The sequence below is a fragment of the Mesitornis unicolor genome, unplaced genomic scaffold (genome assembly GCF_000695765.1).
Source record: "Mesitornis unicolor isolate BGI_N332 unplaced genomic scaffold, ASM69576v1 scaffold23080, whole genome shotgun sequence".
NCBI lineage: Eukaryota > Metazoa > Chordata > Aves > Mesitornithiformes > Mesitornithidae > Mesitornis > Mesitornis unicolor.
This window is the reverse complement of record NW_010157921.1, coordinates 34544-58211: the sequence shown is the minus strand read 5'-3', so window position 1 is coordinate 58211 and position 23668 is coordinate 34544. Positions and strand designations below refer to the sequence as shown.

At 39.0% G+C, this 23668-nt stretch overlaps 1 protein-coding gene across 1 annotated transcript in view; it reads right to left on the bottom strand.

The window, feature by feature from the left end:
- Window positions 1–903: 903 nt before the first annotated feature.
- Window positions 904–23668, bottom strand: part of LOC104538634 (SRSF protein kinase 2) — a gene marked incomplete at its 3' end in the record, with an annotated part of 57254 nt that continues 34489 nt past the window's right edge. Inside the window, exons 2-6 of the mRNA XM_010181899.1 lie at window positions 13422–13573; window positions 7444–7552; window positions 6797–6884; window positions 6477–6564; window positions 904–1010 (exon numbers count right to left, since the gene is read on the bottom strand). Coding sequence (XP_010180201.1) covers window positions 904–1010; window positions 6477–6564; window positions 6797–6884; window positions 7444–7552; window positions 13422–13573 — 544 coding nt within the window. The remainder of the gene's footprint in view (window positions 1011–6476; window positions 6565–6796; window positions 6885–7443; window positions 7553–13421; window positions 13574–23668) is intronic.

The window sequence follows — 23668 nt, the reverse complement described above, 5'->3', positions numbered from 1 at the left end:
AAATATTTTCCAAATCATAGCATTAAAAATTCCTTTTCAATTTAGCCCTCTGACTACAAAAAGAATCACAGAATGGTTTGGGTTGGAAGGGACCTTAAAGCTCATCCAGTCCAAACCCTGCTATGAGCAGGGACACTTCCCACCGGACCAGGTTGCCCAAAGCCCTGTCCAGCCTGGCCTTGAACACTTCAGGGAGGGGGCATCCACAACTTCCTTGGGCAACCTGTGCCAGTGTCTCACTACTCTCAAAGTAAAGAATTTTTTCCTAATATCCAGTCTAAATCTACCCTCTTCCAGTTTAAAGCTATTACTCCTTGTTGTGTCACTACATGCCCTTGCAAAAAATCCCTCCCCATCTTTCATGCAGACGCCCTTCAGGTACTGGAAGGCTGCTATAAGGTGTCCCCAGAGTCAACTTAAATACAGACAGACAACAATTTTCAAAGACCAGTTTCTTCCTTTAGAACCTATTTTTCAGAGAGACACAAGTTCTGTTCAGTTTCATAATAATAATTTCCCACTGTTCTGATGTTTTGTTTTCCAGATCTTATAAAGAAGCACGTCATGTCAACCAAAACTGCAACTGAATATGAATATCCTTACGTCTACAAAAGAGTCATTGCTTCAAATTTTCACTCTCTAAAGCAGCTCAGGGAGCTGCCTTATCAGTTGGAAATCTTAAGAAAAAACAAAAATAACCAGTGAAAAAACAACAACAAACCCCAGCATGCAGAAAACACAGGCTATCCAGAACGATGCTCTTGCAATCCGCCCCAGGATTACGAGTAAAATCATCATATTTTAGATACTCATTAGTACAAGGTTCAGCTGAAATATCATCATTACAACCTTCAAACTGTTGACAATGGTGGAAAAAACTCATTCAACGTTAACAAATCTTACCTGACGAATTATACTTTTTACACAGCGGATTGGAAGGCCTTGATAATTGGATTTGATTATCCATTTTAGGAGATGATGTCCAAGTACTTCAAAGACCATACAGACATCTGGGATTTAATTAAGGATAATTTCCAGATAAACTTGTTGATGAGATGAACATAAATGTTTGTTTGCATACTGGCTAAAGCAATCATCACCTTGTTTAGAGGGAAAACTGTTCCCCCTAAAATGAGCAGAGCATGGTATATGCTTTGGTACTACATTTCAATATAATCATATACAAACACATACAAGAACAGTGCCCAAATGTAGAAGAAATTAAAACATTTTAATTATGCAAATCTTGTCAGTTATGCTACATGTTAACAGAAGCATTAGGCTGAACAATGAAATAGGTAATCGTAAGAAATAATGAACTAATTCATGTTTGTTTTCTTTGAAAGAGTTAAAAGTACTGATTTGCTCTATTGTATCTAGTTTCTAATGAATGGTAAGTGATACGAATAGAAGGTTTTAACAATAAAAGACTGAAATAACAGTGTTTTAAAAAATGAACCATACTAAACAACTTTTTGATTAGGCTCAGTTAAGAACCACTTGACAACAAAGACTGAAGTAGTAAGAAAATGGATCTCTTACCACCTACGGCTTTAACTGCAGAGAACAACGGCAATCACCAAAGAACAAGGAACAAAGAAAACGCAGAACTCAGAAGCAACATGCAAAAAACACACCAAAAAGTTTTAATATGACCCAGCATCTGCTATTGGCCACCAACAGAGGCCAGCAGTAGATGATCAGAGAAGACTACTAGGAAAAAACAAGATTAAGAGACCTTCAGTCACTCATGGTTCAAAGGCTTCCTTACATTAGAGCTTCTACACTTAATATACCTTGGGTAGGTTATCCTTCTACTGAGAAAATATTCAGGTAGTCAAGCTAATTGTAAGTTATACCCTCCACAACATTCTGGCAAGAAATGACACAACTTCGCTACACTAAGTTAATCCTCAGACATGAGCTGAGAATGACCTCCATGTCCCTGGGAATCAGAAAGAATGCTGAAGTCTTAATGCCATGATACCATAACCTTGCAAAGAGCAATGTAATACAAATAACAGAAACTGAATTAACTGACAGACACTGCAGGAAAATCTCAATGGCTGAAATTAGACTGTTATTTCAGAGACCATTCACAGGGAACTATGCTGTTAGGGGAGAAACAGAACTTCTCTAAGGTTTATTAACTAGAGTCTCGGCAATGATCTTAGAGTCATTGTCTTAACTTGTGTCAAAATGAGACTTACTTTGTCTATGGGCCTATCACTTACATTCTCCTCAAGTACCTACCTATATGCATAAACCTAACTGAATTCTTAAAATCTACATCCCCTATGCTGGAGTTGGACCAAAGTTAAAAGGACTCAAGACAGGTCAAAGCACGTTGTGAAGAACTGTAACATATTGATTGCTGCTACCTGTACATCTCACTTCATGTTCCTTAATTCCTGTGTCAGAGGAGACAGTGAGCAGTCATTTTCCAATCATTTCAATCAAGTCTACTCAATTATTATAAAACTCCGTTCCATTCAGAAGAGAAAACACTCTTGGTTACTTTGCCACCCAAGCATCCAATGAACAGAATTCACTCGTAAAACACCCAGCCATCAAAAAGCCCGAGCAGAGCACATCAGCTCTGCAGGGCTCATTAACTTTGCCCACGCAGTGACGTTGCAATGCTACAGCAACACAGATTTCAGAAAGGCAAGACACTGCAGCATTCAGAACTGAGATTTAGGACACCCGCCCACACTCCTTCAGACCACTGCTGCTGCAAACTCTCCAGTGCACATTCTTGCCATTCCTTGCACTTACAGAAGTGCTAAGCCTCGCCAGTAACCAGAAGAGAAAGGGGTGTAAGGAACTAAATATGCGAGAGGCAAGGGAAGGGCACCAAAAAGAAAGATGCAAGGAGGAATGGCAGAGGCAGACAAAGAGAGGGAGGGTCACATGAAAGAGAAGTGATGTCCACCTGAAAAAAACATGGCAACATTGTGCTGGGAGCACTCAGACAAACTCAAGGCATGCTCAGTACCGGGGAGGCAACTGGGATGGGGCAAAGATATACAGGAGGCTCAGTGTTTGGAGTAGGTATGTGAAAATGTGACCATTGTCTGATTTACTATCCTGACCTGAAAAACATTAACTGCAAGCCAGAATGTCCACAGCAAAGAGTTTGGGAAAAGCTGTGCATTAACTATTAAGAAATCAGCCTTGCAAGCCCCCTACAGCACCAGCACCCTGACAGATGCGAATGTCCAAAAAGTCCTCCGGCAAAAATAAACCTGAAGCCTACCCAGCAGAAACGCCTCTTATGAAACGCTCTTTGAAGCGGCAGAGGATGTCTGAAAGGAGGACAAACATAACATTCATCAGCTGACAGGCTTAAGTACCTACAACTGTTCTTTCTTGACTAAAACCCTACCTGTAACTGTCTATCTACAAACACACATTACAGGAGCATTTAGAAATGTGATGAGGATTAAAGACTCGTCAAGCTAAATGAAATAAGGCTCTGGTACCAAAACAGAGCACTTCCGGATGTATCTCAGTTGCTTCTGGATTGGCAGCGTTTAGAAGCTATGGCGTTTAATTAATGCAGTATATTCTTTGGAGAGAAATCTATTACAATTATAATGTCCGATTGTGTCAGGAATGTTTCCTTCTTATTTTTTCCCTTGCCTCTTCAAACAGTTGTTTCATTATGTGATTATCTCAATCTTTTAATAAAAGATGCTACACTCAAATAAACATTTACTAAGGCTCTGATAAATATGCAATGCAGACAAACATAATCATCTAGATTGCGGAAAACACCAAAGTGCCCAAGATCGAGAATTCTGTTATTTCCTGAAAAAATCATAATTGCAACCTTTTAAAAATGTGCAAGTAGTTGAAAAATTATCAGTCTAGTGCAGCATAACGCACAGTGTTAAAATCCCTCTGTACATAAACACTTATTACAGCTCCTAGGAGAAATGTGACTGTTTTCAGACACGCGGTGCAGGCCAATGGCTCTGCACATTCCCAGCTCCGTGCTAACACAGTTCTCGACAAGTTTCCCTGCTTGGAAGCTCCACGACATTCGGTGGCATTAGCCATCCAAGGGATTCACCCACCTCTCTTCTGTCTTGCTTTAACTTTTAAATGTATACCATAACCAGTAATCAAGCCTCTGTGAAGCATATGTTGTTTTAAGTTACAGTCAAGGCACAGATATTTAGTGACTTGCCCAAAGGAAGCTGGAAACAGCAGAGCATGGAAAAACTCTCCAGTTAATGTATTTCTCTCAACCTGTTCAACTCAATAGCACTAAAGTAGCACTTACATGGCATTTTAAAAACTGAAACAAATAGCAGCAAAATGTTAAAATCAGTTACCTGCTCCCTCCCAAAAGAACCTGCACGAAAGATTTCTTCCTTTAGAAGATAAAAAGGAGTTGAGAAAATACTGAATGCAATCAATCGCTTCGCAAATGCAACTCGGGAGGAACAAACCGTTCACAAGAAAACTCAAAGCATAAGGTACTTGATACCATGTTCTCACTGGTGGTTGGGACTTCAATAGACTTCCAGCTGTAATTTACATCTGAGTCCAATATCAGTCCGTCCTGTCTACTGCAGCTTGCTGAGAAGTGTACTTCTCAGTAAGGCAGGAACATTTGCTTTCCACGTAAAACAACTTCTGTACTGCCAGAGCTTTCAACATGAAGGTTAAACTGAAGTACAATAAATCAACACCAGCTGTCCAGTTTTAACCCATTAACACAAAGTTATCTGAACCTTTATTTTTCACTAATACGTGGTGTCTTTTGGCTTTGCCCACTTAAGTGCCATATTTCAAAAGCTAAACTTTGGATATGCTTTTTTTTTATCACTAACAAAATTTACCCTCCACACTTAGAAATAGCTCGCACCTTTAATACAGAAGTAGACAAATATGTGAATCTTAGCAATAATTTAAGAACATTATTGGGAAACTGCTCTGTTAAACAGATAAGAATTATTTTTATGTATAGTTACGAATACATTTTCTTATTCCCTATTTCATGTTAGTGTTTCACAAGGAAAACAGCAAGTAAAAATTTAGGATTTCTAAAAATAACTTTGTTCTTCAATTGTACAGCTGTCAGCTGAAGACCTCAAGTGCTTTGGTCACTTATTATTTTCCTAAATGTAGTGAAGACAATGAGGTATTTATAAAATACTTCATAATAAGCATCTCAGCTCAAAAATTAAAACCTATTTTTTTGTAGCACAACAGAAGCACCAAGAAACGTTAACCAGGATTCTATGCTTCACTGTGTTAAACAGTTTCCTTTATCCCAATCGATTTGTATTCAGGTTGAAACAACTAATAGCAACTGTATGGTTTATCTTAATTCATTTTAATTTGATGGCAAAACCTAAGAAAAAAGCAAACACTAACCTCACCTACATTTATGCAGCCTTCTACCACGGTAGCTTACCACTGAAGCAACCAAGAAACAAACCAAAAACAGGCCAAAGGGAAAGCCCCCATTCTGTAACTGAGAATATTCATCCTCACAGTCTCATTCACAACACAAACCCAAAGGCTTCGTAACTAATGTCAAGAGACAGAGGGATGAGATGAAAACTGCTTGCACACTTCACCCTGAAAGGATGCTTTCTAGTGGGCATTCAGATTTCCTGACAGTCACCCCCTAGAAGATGAGAGTCAGTGAAGAGCATCTTAACCTGATCTGTTGGAGACTGAAGGCACATCACCAAAATCAACTCAGCGTTAAGCTCCCCAGAACAGGAACTGTCACTTTGTCTGGCTGTACGACACCGTGAACAATGAGGTCAGGGCTCCAAGACACAAGCAGCATACACATTAATACACAGTTGTAATGCTAAATGAAAGCACAGAAATATAATAAGCTGCTAAAATGTCTAATATAATTAGCAAGGACAATTCATTTTAGCTCGACTCTAAAATCAAAAGTATTCACAGACACACAATTTTCCTTGAGAACAATAGTCAGTCATATTTTACTTTGTGTCTCTCCTTTTTTTTTTTAAAGGAAGCATTTGAAGGTAAAGATTTAAAACCTTTGCCAAGAAAGAGGTTAACACCTGGCCAAAAGAGGATCACATAAACAAGAGAACAATCTCCAGGCTCTCACACTTCCTGTAAGAAAACAGAAACCGGTTTCTTCATGACATTGACACTTGCTTTCTCTTTACCAGTACTGAGCAAAACATATTTCCTGTAAGCCTCAGTTACTACAAATCTTTTCAGTAAAACTCCAGCTTTTAAGTAAACTATCTCCAGTTGTAGCAGACCACGACAGGATTCACTGGATTTTTTAAAATTTTATTAAGCTTTCTCTCCAGTGAGCGCATTACATTTACATTACATTTACATACATTCTGGTGATTCTATGCTACAAATCTGACGTAAGACTAACTAGAAAAAAGCCACAGCCAAATGCTTACTTATGTCAGTAGATCATTTTTAATGAAGATGCCACGTTTTCAAAAGGATACGAATACCATTCATTCCAGAAATTTTGAAGTCATCAATGAGCTGTACAACCATGTCCTTGTTGGGATCATTAGGGTCACTTTCTCGAACCTAAATCAAGAACGTAAACACTGACATTTTAGGAAAAAATGCACTTTAAAATACTAATTAGTTAGCTTTCCACATGAAGATAAGCAATATTTTGGAGCTTCAGAAATCATGGTAATGCTATTTAGAAAAAAATAAACTTAAAAGTTTAAAAACAATATTCCTCTGTATTTTTTGAACGCATTACTACTACTATTACTGGTATTGAGCACTGTATTGCACGTGTGATACTTACACATTTGAGCAACTTTATTTCATCCAAGGCTGTCTCTGTATAATGCTGGGCACTTTTTACAACTTTCATTGCAACAAACCTTTTCCCCCTTGGAAAGAACAAAAACATTTTAAACACAGGCTCTGAGCTAAAAACAGACACACTTTGAAGGTTGGAAAATTTTAAATAAAATATTTCACAACCTAACTTATTCTGACAGAAAACACTAACATTACACTTAAGACCAACTTTTAACAGTACCCTGTACACAGGCTGATTTATTGAATATTTTGTTTCCTTGATGCTAATGTCTTTAAAAGAGGAATTTGGTTACACGTTTTATCATTCAATCAAGGTATAATTATGGTTTTTTCAATAAAAATACAACAGAAATAAAAACATTCGCTTACTCTCTCATGTTCAAGACGAACATGCAAATTTAGTAAGCAAAACTAATCTGTCAAAGAAATTAGGATTACACTTATTTCTGAGAGCTTTCATAAATTACATTCCTAAACAAGAGCAAAATAAGACTGCAGGTATCTTTCAGCATTAAAAAAAAGCAAACATTTACATAACTTTATCATGCTTGTAAAACAAAAGTTACTGCAAACAAAATAAAGTAACGTATTAAGAAAAAAGTGAATGGAAATCAATAGTTGTCTTACTGCATATCCCAGCATAGCCAGACTGTAGAGAAGTGTCCCCATCCTAACTTCCTAATGACATGATACCGGCCATTGAAAAGGTCGCCGATTTTCACTGGATGATAGCCTCCTTCCATGAAAAAACAAGTGAGAAAAGAATGTTCAGAAAACAACAATTCCCAGGTTTTTAAGTAATTTGTGTAGTGTAGGATTTTCTCTTCAAATTGTCCTGTGCTATAAATAGGAAGTCTAAAGAAAATTTCACTCTAATGTTGAAAATACTGCCTTACTTGGCCTGGAGGGAAAAAACTCCTGTCCTGTAACTACTGGAGAATTTATTCCCCCTTCTCTCTTAAGGCTTTTATTTGTGGTAATATTACCATCTGTTCTCTATTTCCCCAGGCTTATCTTCCACTTCACAGAGAGCACAGAAAAGATCTACATTATTTCTTTATCACATTTGAAGCTTCTCCAGTCAACATATTTTGGATGATTGCAGGATCTCAACAGAGACTGTTTTGATTCCCATTTGCTTTCTACTAATAAAGGCAGCAATAAAACACTTCCTGAGAAAATGTGAAGAGCAATGCAGACTTTACAGCTGCTCTTCTGCTCGGCTCCTGACCCACAGCAGCAATGCATTTTTCTCATGTTTGAGGCTTTTCCAGTGAGGAAGAAGGGAGAGCAGGCAGCTATGGGCTGTGTCTGAACAGCTCCTTAATTACCAAGTTGCGGTCCTAACTTACAGCATTGCACAGGTCCTCAAAACCCCATCAGGCAGCAAGGCCAACAGGACAGAGCAGGCTGCAGCTCCAGCTTCTAGGCAGTGTGAGGACGTGTAATGAAGTTTTTCTATTTCTTTGTATTTTAAGAGGCATTCTTCCTCCCAGTAAAACCAGAGATGACAGTGATCACACAAGATGATTATTCAGACCGTAACACAGTAACAACAACATCCACAATTTTGCCCAAATTGCAAACAAATAGTAAAGCTGCAGCGTGCAACCCTCCAGGACTTCACCACAGACTGAGCAGACTCACAGCAGCTGCCAACAATTCACCTCTTTGGCTCTTTCTGGTCCTTCCCAGTTTCACAGCCAACTGTCCCTTGGCAAGATCCCCGGGTATTGACAACTCCACTTAAAATGAGGAAAACCCCAGACTACTGTCTCGAAGTCGCTATGTTTGTTTTGAAATCTCCTGAAAATCGTTAGAACTGTGCCCAGTTAGGACAACAACGTGACCTGATCACTTAATTCCTTGGATTTAAAACAGGGACTTCTCTCTTATCTCCTTTTTATCTGCAGAACAGCGAAATCAAATCCGGACGTATTTATAACCTTTCATTTTCACTACTGAATTGTGTCAAGTTCACTAACAAGGCCAAGCGGGCACTCCTCACTTTTCAAAGAGAAAACAGATCACTTTTGGCACACTCAACTGGATTTACACTTCAGGAAAGCAGGAGGACACAGACTTATTAAGTGTTGGCTATTGTACTGCCACTTCATTCACAAAATGAATCCGTATCAAGCACATGTGCAGACCAAGCCTAGTGCTGTTACATCATAGAAAATCTGCTGAGTAAACTCGCATATAAAAAACCACACTGACAAAAACAAACCTAAAATACTCATTTGTCTATTTAACCATCCTTGCAGTACCACCCGATGAAAATACTTTAAAATCTAAATAACTATAATTGTATTTTAAGACAGCTATTGACTGGTTTAAAACAACAACAACAACAAAAAATACTTTTTGGTAAAGCCTTTTGTAAAACTCTATCCAGGATGATGAAGTGACTGATGTGAGGGGAAGGCTGAGAGAACACAGAGTAATTCTACCTTTCCATTACTGAAAAGGTTTGCATTTGTGAAATGAATCAAGTCTGCTGACCTGACAGCTAGAATTACATAAAACACTTCCACATCCTTCACTAGCACTGCACAATTTCTTCCGATTTGAGTTTTGTCCTGCATGGATCAATGCATGAAAACAGTGAGAAGTATGAAACGATATTCTCTGTATAATCATTACTTCTTTTGCAAACAGATTTATTAGAAAAACCGAGAACTATTTAACACCTAGTTTTAACACCTCTCTGTGGTTTGCAAAACAGATTCTAAAATTCAACAATACAGAGATGTTCCTAAGCAGTTGGTCCTATTAAATCATTCCGTAACAACTATACGAGTTCAGATGTACATGGAAACAGTCACAATTCAAGCACTCTTTTGCACCGCCAGAAGGGTACAAGTGGGTCTTGAAATATATAAAACAACGTCCAGAAGTCATTTTTTGCACTAAATATAACATTTGCTTTTTTGACGTGTTAACAGCATAACACTCAACAATACGTAATTTAAATGCAGGTAAACATGTTTCTAAGAATAGTTTAGGTAAACAAGAGCCTTAGAAGTCTGTCTCTCTGCAGACAGCTTTGGGCATTCTTGTGCTTCAAAGGGCCAAAAATCATCTAAAACTTGGGCGTTCCTTCCCATCACAGACAGGAGAGAGAACACCCTGGAGAGGAAATCAGCCAAGACAACGAAGTCAAGTTAATAAGCTGGGGGTTGTTAAGTTAAGGTAATACTTGTTATGTACTGCAAGAATAACATTACTATATATGTAAAAGCCATGTTATTTTGGTCCCTACAGCACTCTCGTAACTAATAATAGGAATACACCATCATATGTTACAGATACCCATAGCGGTAGCACATTCTCTGAGTATATATATACTGCACAAGATACTGTCCTAAGCCACAACAGGAGCAGTTTTGGAAATAATCCATCACTGTTCCTGTACACGTTACTCCCTGATAATTTGTGTCAGCAATACCCTCGTTTACAGCTTGTGGACAACCAAGGAATAACACACTTAGCTAAATATGTTGGAAAAACTGGTGTCATCCTATGCAGAATGTAACTGAAGTTCTTCGTGATAGAAAAAGTATTTCTAAAGAGTAGTGACAAGAAAGCATCTCTGCAAAAACAGTGGGTTGAGAAAAATGATGTACTTTTGGAAAAACAATATTGCTAGTTGAGAATGTACAATGCATAAGTGGCACTGGTAACGCAACAAAAAAACTTGTTGTGCTACGCAGTGCAGCACACACAGAAGAAGTCTCTCACAGCGAGCTACATGCACTCAAGAAAGAGGGTCAGAAAAATGAGCTCATTATTCCTAAACGTCTCCTGAATGTATTGGTAATTGTGGCTGGCAAGTTCTATGTTTGTATAGGGAATTATTCCCTTTGTGAACTGGATGAATGGGAGACATCTCCAGGGGGTAAAGAAGATGATCAGAGAAGCCAAGAATTCCAATTACATCCATGACACCACAGGCTCTTGAAAAAAACCTCCAAGTGTTTCAAGGCTTTTCAGAAAAGAAGAAAAAACAGCTTCATTGTCTAAGTACCCCTTGAAAAAGCACGTAGTTGCACTTTTGATATTTCCATTCCTTAAACAAATAAAGATTGGAAGAACATTTAATGTCAATAAACTGACACCAAGAGAAGTCATTTAATGGATTTAAACTGGTCCTGAAGGAAGCCTCTGGGGAACAGAGGTTACTCTACTTTGCACCTATGGCTGGTGGTTGTCTCTTTCACATCAGCTGCTACTTCAATTAATCCAATTTCCCAATTAAAAATACTGTTATAACTATTTACTAACCACCATGTAACATTGTGAAGATGTGAGACCAGCACATATTAACATACCTTTAAAAATAAAAAGTAAAATCAGTAACAAAAATACCCTGCCAATGGGAGTTACAGTTAACCAGTAAAATGTTGAATTAATTAAAAAAATTAATTATATTCTCCCTCATCAAAATTCCTCTCCTATGAAATTTCAGAGTGGAGTTAAGACAGATGAAGTATGCCCTGTGCCTCACTCAAAAATCCTGGGAGACTGCCATTTTGGAGATAAAATCAAGAAGAAAAGAGACACTCCAGTAATAAATGATGATTTCCAAATATTTCTCTTCCACTCTGTAAACACAGGTAACACTGCCCAAAACAGAAAAACATATTGAAACTAATAAAATACCTGTCAAAAAAATGGAAATAATTTCTCTAAAAGCCATCCCTGAAATTCTTTACTAAATAACTTACTCATTCCCTAAATTGAACATAAAATAAACAAACAGAGTCTGCATAGCCCCAGATCATCCCAATCTGGCCATGCAATTCAGATCCTTAAACAATATGGTGACCTTCCCTTCAGTTCAACCCAGCAGAGCAGAAGCAGCAAATGTAGCTATCAGTCTTACAGAAAACTACGGTCAGAAAACAGGTAAATCATCTGCTGGAGCAACACAGGCACTGTCCTCACAGAAACAAATAACAGTTATGACATCCAAACGACCCCAAACTTGAACTACCCTTAATATACTTCCAACAATTCGAGCTTCAGGGCCAGAAGGATTCAGAAGAACCTTTAAGCATTCAGAAGTTCCCTTTAACTTTTCAGGAATCTTGCAAGTATTGTTAGTGTGACACGTAGTTCATTTTAAAAGCATAAAAATCTCACTGCCAACCTGCTATAGGCAGAAAGACTCCAGTTAACAGGTAACTTAGAAGCAGGCTGTAAACTCAGACTGGTTTTGGTTTGGTTTGTGATGTAGCTTCTCCAGATGGGGACATTTTGCAAGAGATAAAGGAACACAGACAACAACAGACTGTTTGAAATTAAATGCAGCCTTTACTTCAGGGAAGAATTGAGTGGGGGCCTTGAAACACTTACTTTTGGGGAAATACAGATGTTTACAAGTAAACAGATGTTTAAACAACTAATTCTTACTCACTGATGGAAAATATTACAGATAGCAGAAGCGTTACCTTAAGGAACAAATGTGTAGTAACAAAAATAATTTTTAAAAAATTACAAGCATGCTTTAACAGCATGTTTTTCTTCTCCCTGCTGTTGAATTCAACGTTCAGTTCGAGTTTACTGTTGGTTTTCACTACTGGTATCACGAAGCCACTTAAATATTTGAAATATCACATATTAATAAAAATTCTTACACCAAAATGAAATAGTCACTTTCAGCTGTTAAATCTGAAAATACAAAACAACTTGTTCCAGGCTGGGAGAAGATTCTTAAAATAGCACATCTGCAGGCTTGCACAGAACCTTCTGATTAAGAAGACATCATCGTATTTGACACAGAAAGTGTTTCTTGGTATGAGGAATACAGAATACCAGACACAGTCCATGTGTATATGCTGCTTTTTCCCCTGTTCAAAAATATTAGTCTGAAGTGATAAAAATTTGATGTTTCATAAAATAAGTTCATATCCTTGAAATCTACTTCAATAGATAACCCAAAGTTATAGACATGTTATTCGTGGTTTTTCATGTAAGCACAGTATGCAGTTTACCCTAATGAGAACAGACTTGTAACTTTAGCAGTGACATTGAAACAACCTGAAGTATCGACACTGTTCCACTGCACTCATGTATTTTTATGCATTTAACAATATCAAAAAAATGAATCTAAGTAACTACACAAATTAAGGAAATCAAGAGATAAAAAGATGATGTAGAAAACCTCAGAGAACGCTGAGGGCTGCGAAAGACAACATGCAAAAAAGCAGCACATAACATCTTGGGCTGGTGCACGTGAAAAAACAGGGAAAAAGATACAAAAATAAATGTAGATCACGCTGTTAAAGGCATCAAGGCATTTTAGAAACTTTCAGAGTGTGGGAGGGGTTGTTTGTTTTGGTTTGGGTATTTGCTTCTCTTACAACTAACATCAATCAAGGAAAGTTTCTTCTCTATTCTTGTAACTAGGACATTAGGAAGAAAACAGGGATGCAATATTTGTGTATTATGCATCTGGACCTGAAATAAGCAGTTGTCCATAATTCTCGTATTAATATATTCTGTAATTAGAGATCAGGTCTCTAAAAGCCTCCCAAGAACCAGAGTTAAGATTTGCGTGACAGTGTTCACCTTCACCAACACCACTGAACTGCACACACCTTTACAGTAATCTGCGGGATCCTCTTGCTCCTCATCGTCAGACCCTAAAATCTCCTCCTCTGGCTCTGGTGGGGTGGGCTCCGGCAGGGGCGGAGGTGGGGGCGGCGGCGGAGGCGGAGGTGCAGAGGGAGCTTTCTGTTGAGGCTCTGGCCTGAAAATGAAAGAGAGCACATTTAGTACAGAGCTTCCTCATGGAGTAACCCAGCCCTCCAGAGGGGACAAAAAACGCCTTTGGAAATAGCAGAGAAGCGTCTCACTCATGTTCTCACCGTCACCTTTCACACCAGCTGTGGGACCCCAGGGAGCCAAGGACAGAGATGCACCTGACCAGACCAAGCGCAGCTCCCAAGTGAGTTTGGGCTTACTTGCTGGAACAGCTTGCAAAAGATATATAAAGGATATAATCAGATACGGACGAGCTTTTAGAATTCGTGATGAGCAAATGAGATGCTAGACCTGTCTTCTCGAGCACGACTGAGAAGAAATCTTTTTCAGAGAGTATCAAGTTATTCGAAAGCTCCTGCCTGCTCACTGAAGGAAGGAAGATCTCATTAACACACAGCAAGAAACAATCTTCTAGCGACACTGACCCGAACCAAACGGCTTAATGCACTTCTCATCTGTAGCTGCTGCCAAGGCTATGGAAAGCTCTATCACTATATAAAATACTGAAAACAGCTATTAGGAAGCAAAAGAGAAAAATTAATCTTCCTAGGCAGCCTATGACACATTCCCAGAACACAGAGAGCACGCTTAATACACAGTAATTCAAAACCAAACCACCAAATCCCAACATCACGAACCAAGAGGTGTTTTTCTGACTGCCTTGCATCTCCAGTTTAGAAAAAACAAAAGAATGAACTATGTTCTACATTCTATTCTGAGAAAGGCTGCACTTGGTATTTCTAAACACCTACCAACTAAATTACTCACATTTCCAAAGTCTGAGCATTTTCAATATACAGAAAGAATTAAATAAAGGGTTGAAGCACACCAGTTTGTCAAATAATTAAGAAAGCCCTCTCCAAACAGGTTGATGCTGTTATTTTTTGTATTCATACAAATAAAAAAATACATACTTGCCAAATAATATACTTGCAAAATACATGTGCAAAGGAACTTAAAGCATTTGTGCCATCAAAAGCTGCTATAATTTGCATTTATACCAACTCCAAATCTAAGCTGTCTGAAAAACACAATATTAACAATATTTTGGCATTCATACAATTAAAAAAGTAGGAATTTGGTAGTTTTTCATCTCCTAAAATTTCAGATTCGACTATTTCCTTGATCATGAGTGACAACTGTAAAGGCAAACATAGATGTTTATCTCGCTCCTGTAGCCCTCCTCTTCGGAATTGCCCCCACCCCTTTTTCTTTTACACACTGCAACTGCTCACGACAGAGCATTTGCAGTCGATGAGTACACGGTTGGGCAGAAATAAATTCCACTGGCAACACGCACCGCCTGCACAGCAGCTGCTGTTATGCCTTTGCTTTAAAGGACATCACTGGAAGTTGCACGCATACCAAATTTATCTGCCTGCTACCTCTTTCAGATAACATTCTTCTACTTGTTCAGTATATGGTCAGATTTAAAAAGGAATAGTTGGAACTAATTTATTAATGGTTTAAGTTATGATAAGAAATCTACCCAAGTAAATAAATTTATGTAATTTTTAACCACAAAAAGCTTAGGAGAAGGGAGAGAAGAAATCCATCTGTAGATAAACAATAAATATGTTTCCACGTGCTCCTACTTACATAAATTATGCTTCTTTTTGCCTCTCTCTTTCCTCTTTGTTCCCATCAGATGTCTCTGTATTGCACACTGCAAGGAAAGTAACCTGATACAGCAAGCAGACAGCACAGCACACGCTCTGAGCAGTAACCCTACCGCACATCACACTAATGGTGCTCCAACAGCCTGGGCTCATGGTGTCAGCAAACCGAGGGCCCCCACACACCTGGTCTGACACGGGCAGAAAGCTCTGATCAAACCAACCATATATCAAAATCTACATTACAAACCTTGAAACCTCATCTGCTGGGCACAAGGCCATTTTGGGTACACAGGTCAAGAACTATGAACAGTGAGAACAGAATAATGCTAATGGTGAGCAAGAAAAACAAAGCCTAGTAAAACAGCCGGCACTTCACCAGTGCACCTGAAAGCAGTGTCCCAGGTAACACAGCCACAGCCAGCGGTGCTTGGACTTCGTATTTTGGAGGGTACAATTGTATTACTTAGTTCTGACCACAAGTTTCCACGTTATTATTTTGGTCGCATATGATGGTATCAATACAGCAAAACCCAGGGTAGGTTAGGGCAATGCAGCACAGGCGTTGTAAGTTCAAAAATACATTAAAATTGTGCCGATTTTGTCTTTTAAGAAAACAACCACTCGCTCTATTTCTTCACATGATAAAGATAATCCCTTAAAGAGCATTTCTGGAACTCAGAATCACATATTTTGTCACCCACTTTGAAATAAACACCGAGGAATACCAAGAATCTCCCTCCAAGAGAGGGAGGAAGTATACAACCCAAGATTTCAAAAAAGCCAATATTTGAATTTATTCCTAGGGAAACAGACTAAGAAAATAGAGCTGCTTCTGAGTCCTTCCCAAGCTACTATGTTTGATTTTGTTTTGAAAAGGGTTCTTTTTTTCCTGTCTCCAATCCTAGTTGTATTTGGCATCCAGGGAGGGTTTTCTTATTGTCCTTTGTGGACATCAGGAAGGAAGGAAAGAGATACTACTTTATTTCCTTTTGGAGATATTTATGTTTTTATCTGCAAATAACAAAACACTGATTTAAATCAAGGAAGAGCTTTGATTTGTCCTTTTAGCTTTGCTTGCACCTGAACATGAAGAAGGGTGAAAGAAAGAAATGCTGCTGCGCTGTAACAGCCTGACTGCTCATTCTGCATTATTGGCTTATTTTGCAATTTTTCACTTCAGTTTAGGAGTCTTAGCAAAGGATTCTTAGCACTGTTGTTGGGTTTTGTTCACTTTTACATTTCTGAGGTATAGGTAAAGATGAAGTCTTCAACACTCGACTTGGCTGCTTAAATTCTGCCTACAAGTTGAATAACTCATTCTGGCATCACCGATGCCTGCTCTTCTGCCAAAACACAATTTGAGAGTGTACGGTAGGACATCAGCCGAAGAAATAACTCCAGTTTTGCTATTTCTTAGTAGCTCTTTTATTGAATTGGAAAGATAAGCTATGATGAATGTTTTAACAATATCTTCCTTTGCGATGTATGGCATGAATATATACATTATTCAGCTTAAATTTCATTTTTCCAGTACGGAGTTTGTTAAAATGAATTATTTTCTTCTTCAAAATGGACTTTAAAACATCTTTGCATTAAAAATCCAGCCATTAAGAAAGCTGTGAGTAATAAACATCTATATTAACATCCATTTCCTTTTCAGAAACATAATCAAAAACTATCATAACATAACAAGCTATTCAACAGCTGCATTATTTCAAGTTATTACTTCCTAAAACGTATGTAATGATGGTAACACATGCATGCAGAGGCATACACCGAATCTGTTTTTCCTGAGGTAATCACTTGATGCTCTGTGGTCTACCACTACCAGGTTATTCACCTCCATCCAAGCATAACCCCTTCATTAGCAGGAGATGACTCGCAGCATTGGGGCAGTAGGTGTGCAGGGAACTGACCACCTCCACAGGCTTCAACTGCAAACCTTGTAATTGTATTGGAAGTAGTGTTACAAACAATTAACAAACACTAGCTAAGATGTTTTATCTTTTAATTACCCTCTCTTCGACAGACCAAAATAAATATACAGCAGAGTCCAACCAAACTACAATGAAATCCTACTCTTAACCTGCTCTTAGAAGGAACACTTCGGCAAAGACAACAGAAAAGCTGAAGCATTTCCACTCCACAGTGAACTTGAAGCAGAACACACAGAAACGCTGCATGGAGTCTTACAGAAAGTCAATTGCCCACTTTAAGAAATGCAAAAGTACTGACAACTCAACGTTACTGTTCTCTGTCATGGACACGTTGCTCCATGTTCCAACTGGGGAACAGCCAACAGTAAAAGCAATCTCCATAACATTAAAACCTGAAAATGCTGGGAAAATTATACTATGAAAACTAGGAAAAGCTGTACAGTTTTTTTTGCTGTTGATGTTGTGGGGTTGTTTGCTATTCTTTTGTTCCAGAAAAGGTAAAACAAGAGCAGTGAGGGCGATAAAAACCACGAAATGCTTTTCATATGGGAAGCATCTGAACACAGCAGAGCTCTTCATCCAGGAAAACAGACAGCGGAGAGCTACAGAATCTTGAGAAGCACAGGGAAAGTGAATAGGAAATCACTGCTCACTGCCTCCCAACACACAAATTGAGCCAACTTGACAAAAAATCTAAAGAAAAAAAAATTACTCATGCAACATGAAGTTAAAAACTGAAATCACCCTTCCTCAGATGTCATGGATAAGCGAAGTTAACTAAGTCCAAACAGTGCTCAGAAGACCTCATGGAAGAAAAATCAACTGGTAGCTCACGCAAAACCACCTTTGACTCACAAAACCCATCAGCCTGAGATTGGTGGATTTGGGAGAGCACCTCAGGGCCCAACGCTGCACTCCTCCCCCAGACAATTGCTCCTGCCAGAGCTGCACCTTGGGTCCGACCTTCACCTTCAGACATGCCTTCCTTCTCCTCAGCACATGAACAACTTCCATTACCAAATACCAAAACAGACTTAAGGTCTCTTTATCCAAAACCCTCCTAGGCAAAAAAAATCTTTTTATTGTTATTATTAAGTAATGAGTAAGAAAGCATTGCAGGCAAGACTGCCAGACAACAAAATTACTTGGAGAAATCCTCATGCTGTCCTTCATGGGGAACAGGCATTTAACAGGAGTGCTCCTCCTCTGTGACCACTGTCCTGTAGACATGAACGACGGCATTCATTACCTTAAAGACTACTTTTAGGAAAACAGAACTTTACTTTCAATGTAGCTAAAACATGCATCTGACTCCCCTACCTTAAGGAGAGCACTGTCTCAAAAGGAAAACAGACTGAGACAAGTGAAAAAAAATGGGAGGCAGGCAAAAATTGGGGAGTTAAGCTAAGGATTACCTCAATTTGAGGAAAAACAAAACTCTCCTTAAGATTTTCAGATGAACACATCCACATAAATATTTTGCTAATAGAAAACGCAATTAAAAGGAAGTTAAACAACTCTTCCATGTACTTAATAAAATAAAATTTGGAATAAACTGTAGTCTAACAACGTTACAAACCTGCTGACATGTCCACAGAGGCTCTTTGGGGAATTTCAAACTGAAGAGAGAAAAATAAAAGAAAAGGGGGGGGGGATGTTTGTAAAGATCAGAAGCAACTTGCTATGAACCTCCTAACGCAGAGATGTGAGCTTTAAGAAATCCATGAGTGGGTGTGGGTCCATCTGGAAGGAGCTCCAGCTTCTCTCCAGCTCCAGAAGGCAAAATCTTTCATGTTCCTGGGCAAGACTCTCAGGTGCTGCGGAGCTTAAAAGTCTGAAATCTCGATAGGCAAGTTTCTTCCGGCTGTTATTAATGGCGTACGGACTCCGTTATTTGGATCTCTTTCTCATTTGTCCAAATGGTGCCTGTTTTACCAGTTGAACTCTTGCCTGCTCTTTTTCCCAGATGCAGATTTAGCTTAATGAGGCAGGTGCCTGCTGACAGTGAGCTCTTTGAACCAGAGAAAGCCCTAAATGAAGCCTTTCTAAATAAATTCAATCAACATGTAACTAAAATACAAAGAAGATCAAAACAACCCCAAAGTTCTTGTTCAAGGAACGAAAATGATGTTGCATGTTTCAAATAAGGTTTTTTCAGTTTGTTATAGTTCTGGATAATTTTAAATTTTAATAGTATTTGTGATAAATTATTTGTAATTTAACATTATAATTATTCTTAATTATGCCAGAGGTAATTTTACTGCTTTTACAAACAAAGTCTGTAAATCCAGGAGGAAACAAGAGCATATGGAGCCATGTTTTAAACTAACTCTGAGAAATCGTTCATGTGAACTTCTAGAGACTGCTTTGCTTTACACAAAAAACTTATTTGTGTTCTTACACTAGTGCAGAACTATACTGGAATTTCCAATTCCAGAAAATCCATTAATAAAAGGAGAGACTGCTAGCATGCCACAAGCATGAAACGGTTTCCACATCTGGTCATTTTCAAACAAAATTATTATTTCTCCTGGGACTGTGAACATTCCTTCGAAAGATACCATCGTACAGCCAAACGTCAGTCCCAGCACCAGTGGAAACCGCTCCTGGAATGGAGCAGGCTGAGACACGGTAACTTCTGTAACCCCAAACGAACAGAAAGACATTTCATTCCCATCTCACTCATTAAGTCTACTGGAGGGGCAACCTGGGGCTTCAATATATACCCAGAGTCAAAATAAAATGCCAAGAAACGCCATCGTCTTCTGTTCAAAACAAGGGATAAGACAAATAAATACCATGCCAGGAGCTGGTACTGCAGTCTTACTGTGCCACCACCCCAGCTCAGCAGCAGAGCGCTGCTGCAAAGAGACATCCACATTTCCTGCTCCTCACCACAGAGCTTCCCCCTTCCCTCGGTGCTGATCCAGCGATGACACAGCCATGATTGGTAACAAATCCATGATCTGGGCTCCCTCACTCTGCAGCCACATCTGAGCGATGCGAGCAGGAGCAGCACATGCCAAGGGCAGAGCTGGGGGAACCAGTAGCAGCCCACCCTAACATCAAATCACATGGAACATGAAGCAGTAAGGTCTGCCAGGTTGACATTACAGGAGTAAAAAGCTCTAAAGCAAAAGTAAAGCTCTTTTGGACTTTTCTGACACAGACTCACAACAAGTTCCCAAGAGTAGTTGGCTTCAAGCTCTGAAAGTCAGTCCCAAATGAAATTTTGTTCTCTCACGCATGTAATTCTGTTAAAATGTTCTTAACAGACCAAACCAGAAGCCAAATCTATCCAGGAAGCCTCAATCTTGACTGAACTTGCCAAAGTATTACCTTGTTTACCTCTTCAAATGCTGTTTTCTTGCAGAGTTCCACTTTTCAGACCAGTCATCCATCGCAGAGGGAAAAAAAGTCAACAGTTAAAAAAGGAAAAGCAAACCCAGCTGGTGACACAAAAATGAAATACCTAGGGGTACACTCAGCGGCTTGCACTTTACACAGATTTCTAGTCACCAGTAAAGTGTTGTAGAGGCTGATAAAGTTATTTTTTAAAAGTACAAATTCCTAAAAGCCAAAGAGAAGAAACACAGCTGTTGTAACTCTGTGGAATATGGGATCATCAACAGAGAATAAAGTTTCTTATGTATGCATCCTAACATGCCAAAATGAAACATCCACCTGAAGTAAGTCAGATAAGAAATATCGCTCCAATGCAGCAATAAAAACCTAGTTAAAAAGCAAGCCAGTCCATAAACCACTGAGGAAGCTCCACCTTCTCCAAATTCTCCTGTGACACGGGTCCTTTACCAGGCTGCATGGCTCCTTCCCCATCCCTCTGCGTCTGCACCCCCACTTCTGACCAACGAGAAGAGCTGACAGGAAACGCTCACATGTGGCAGCAGGAGTAGCCACTGTCTGTACTTTGACTTCTTTTCCCTCTTACTATGGTGAAGCTGTGTGATGGGTTACTTCAAACAGAATGACTCACAAGTGTATAAATGGAAATCAATTCTTGCCTTTCTTTTTGGCATGTTACATCGTAGTATTTAATTTCTGACTTTTTCTTTGGCATGTTAAATTATACTGTTTCTAGTCTTTCTATTAATAAGATATCATCGGAAAACATGCTGTTGTTGCTTCAGTATCTGACAGTTGCCACTAGCAACAAATTTGCCAGTTTTGAAGGGGAGAAGGAAGCAGCACCCTCTGCTCTGCAACAGCGTTACCTGCCCCTGGAAAAGTCAGTAGATTTAACTTAATTTAGCATCAAAACCCTTTAAGTCGACGACTCTTTGAAGTCAAAGATGGACTCAAATATGAATTTGTAAGCAAATTACGAAACATGGGATTTAGTCTTTATCAGTACAAGCCAACAACTTCCTTAGAGTTAATATAAACATACACACATGACAAGGAAGTATATACTCCATTTGTATGTGTTAGAAACCACATGAAGACAACTGTGACAAAATGAGCAGCAGTAGATCAACAAACAGTAAAATGTAATCTGGACTTCATGTGGTCATCTCAAAGCAAAAAAGCATTTTTTCACCTCCATGCCTAGCTCATGTTTGGAAGACCCATTCAGCCCGTTGGTGCAAATGCATCGTGCCCTGGATTACACCTGGGAACTCGGCTCTGCAGGACAACAGCAAAGGGGAAGCAGACACGCGTCTTGGATGGGACATGACTGGCAGGGGAAAAGAGAGCCTGAAGGAACAAGGCTGCATGACTAAGCCAGCAATTAGAGGAACCTCTCTGGCTGCAGTAAATACAAAGCATCAATGCAGCAATAAATCCTGAATGCTGTAGCTGGGACTCTACTGATACCAAACGGCCCCTCATTAACCCTGCTTTCCAGAGCCTGGAATGAGCATTTCACATGAACTCTTTACATTAACAATCCTAACTCCTTTTCACTAACAGATTTCTTTCAAAATTAAGGATCCCAAAACTTCTAAATGTTAGTAACATCTCCTCCACATTCTTTACAAGAATTTTAACAAGTGTCTTCACAGTTCCTACTAGGATCTGGTGAATATACCTGTGCTTGCACTGCAGTATCAGTAAATTAAAAAGCAGCTAAACAAGAGCAGCTTAGAACTTTTACCTTAAATATTAAGCCTAAGTTGCAAATATGCCTATTATCCAAAAAAACATTTTACCAGTGTTCAAAAGCTACTAAAATTCTTCAGTTTTGGGTATCATATATGTGGCCATAAGTACAACATATGAAATGCCTGCTTTCAGTTCCTCTCTAGATTACTCACTCATGTTAATTTAAGCATTCATTTTCACAACAGATGTGTATAAAAGCAGCAGAGACTGCAAAATCCAACAGTAGTCAAAAATGAGAAAAAGGCAAAATTAAAGACATGTTTTTCGTGAAAACATTCTCACCCAAATAAGATCAATAGTAAGCAGCCGGTTTAAATATGCCGTATTTTAAAATATGGCTTCAAATACTTCAAGGGCTGCATCTATCCCTAGAGGCGAACAAAATTTTAGTATCCATTCTTCTATATCTGGTGTTATCACAAGCAAGAAAATAATTTTGAAACCTGGATACTGCCCATGGCTAAGCCAGGACCAGGAAATGAGCTGCCAGCAGGCACAAACACAGCACGTTCTTGCTGTCTGCTCACAGCTGCACTCTGCCTTTGCTGAGCTTTCCTGCGTCTGGGCGGCAGTTTTCGGAGCAGCAGTTTGATAGAAGTGCAAAGAAAAGGAATCAAGAACATGGCCCCTCTTCAGCTCTGAATTACACTCCAGAAAAGACTGACTTTTCATATCCAGTATGAGGACTTCCACACTGTAGTAAGAGTGACTCAATGAGGCCGCCTTCATCTTCTTCTCAGGTAATGCACCATGCAATTCATGACCCTTTACTTGATCTTGCTGTCCTCTTGTCTTCACAGAGGCAGTAGCAATTACTACTGTTCAGACAGAGAAACACTTTTTTATGGATAACTGTTTGATAAACTGATCTAGAAGAAAACCATAACTTCAATTCCTGAGGAAAAAAAAAATATCTTTTTTTAAAGTGCCTAGATCTCTGAATATTTGTTTCACTTTACTTAGCATACTTTTTAATGCAAAATTTACAGCTGATCTCTTGCCCAACCGCCTTATACAACACAGCATCTTTTATTTATTTCATGCAAATTGCACGACGTGTTTCCAAAACACACTCTGTGTTGCCTATTGAACATTCCCAGGGAAATGCCTTTCAATCCTTTATACCTACCAACCATTTGTCTTATGGGTTTTAGAGCCCAGTTTGGAGCTCTCAACTTTGTTTGAAGCTTGCAAAGGAAGGTCCTTTCATTTGACTGGATCTTCAACAAGGAGCAGCCATTTCAGGAGAGTCAGGGAAGTCACTTCAGTATTACAAAGCCTGTCCAGCTGGTTCAGCTAGCCTTCATGAGGCAGTTCTGAATACCAAATACTGGGACAATTCCTGATGAGGTTTTCAGAATCTCTTATGTGTCAGCAAGTCTGGAATAAGGGTCATCAGAC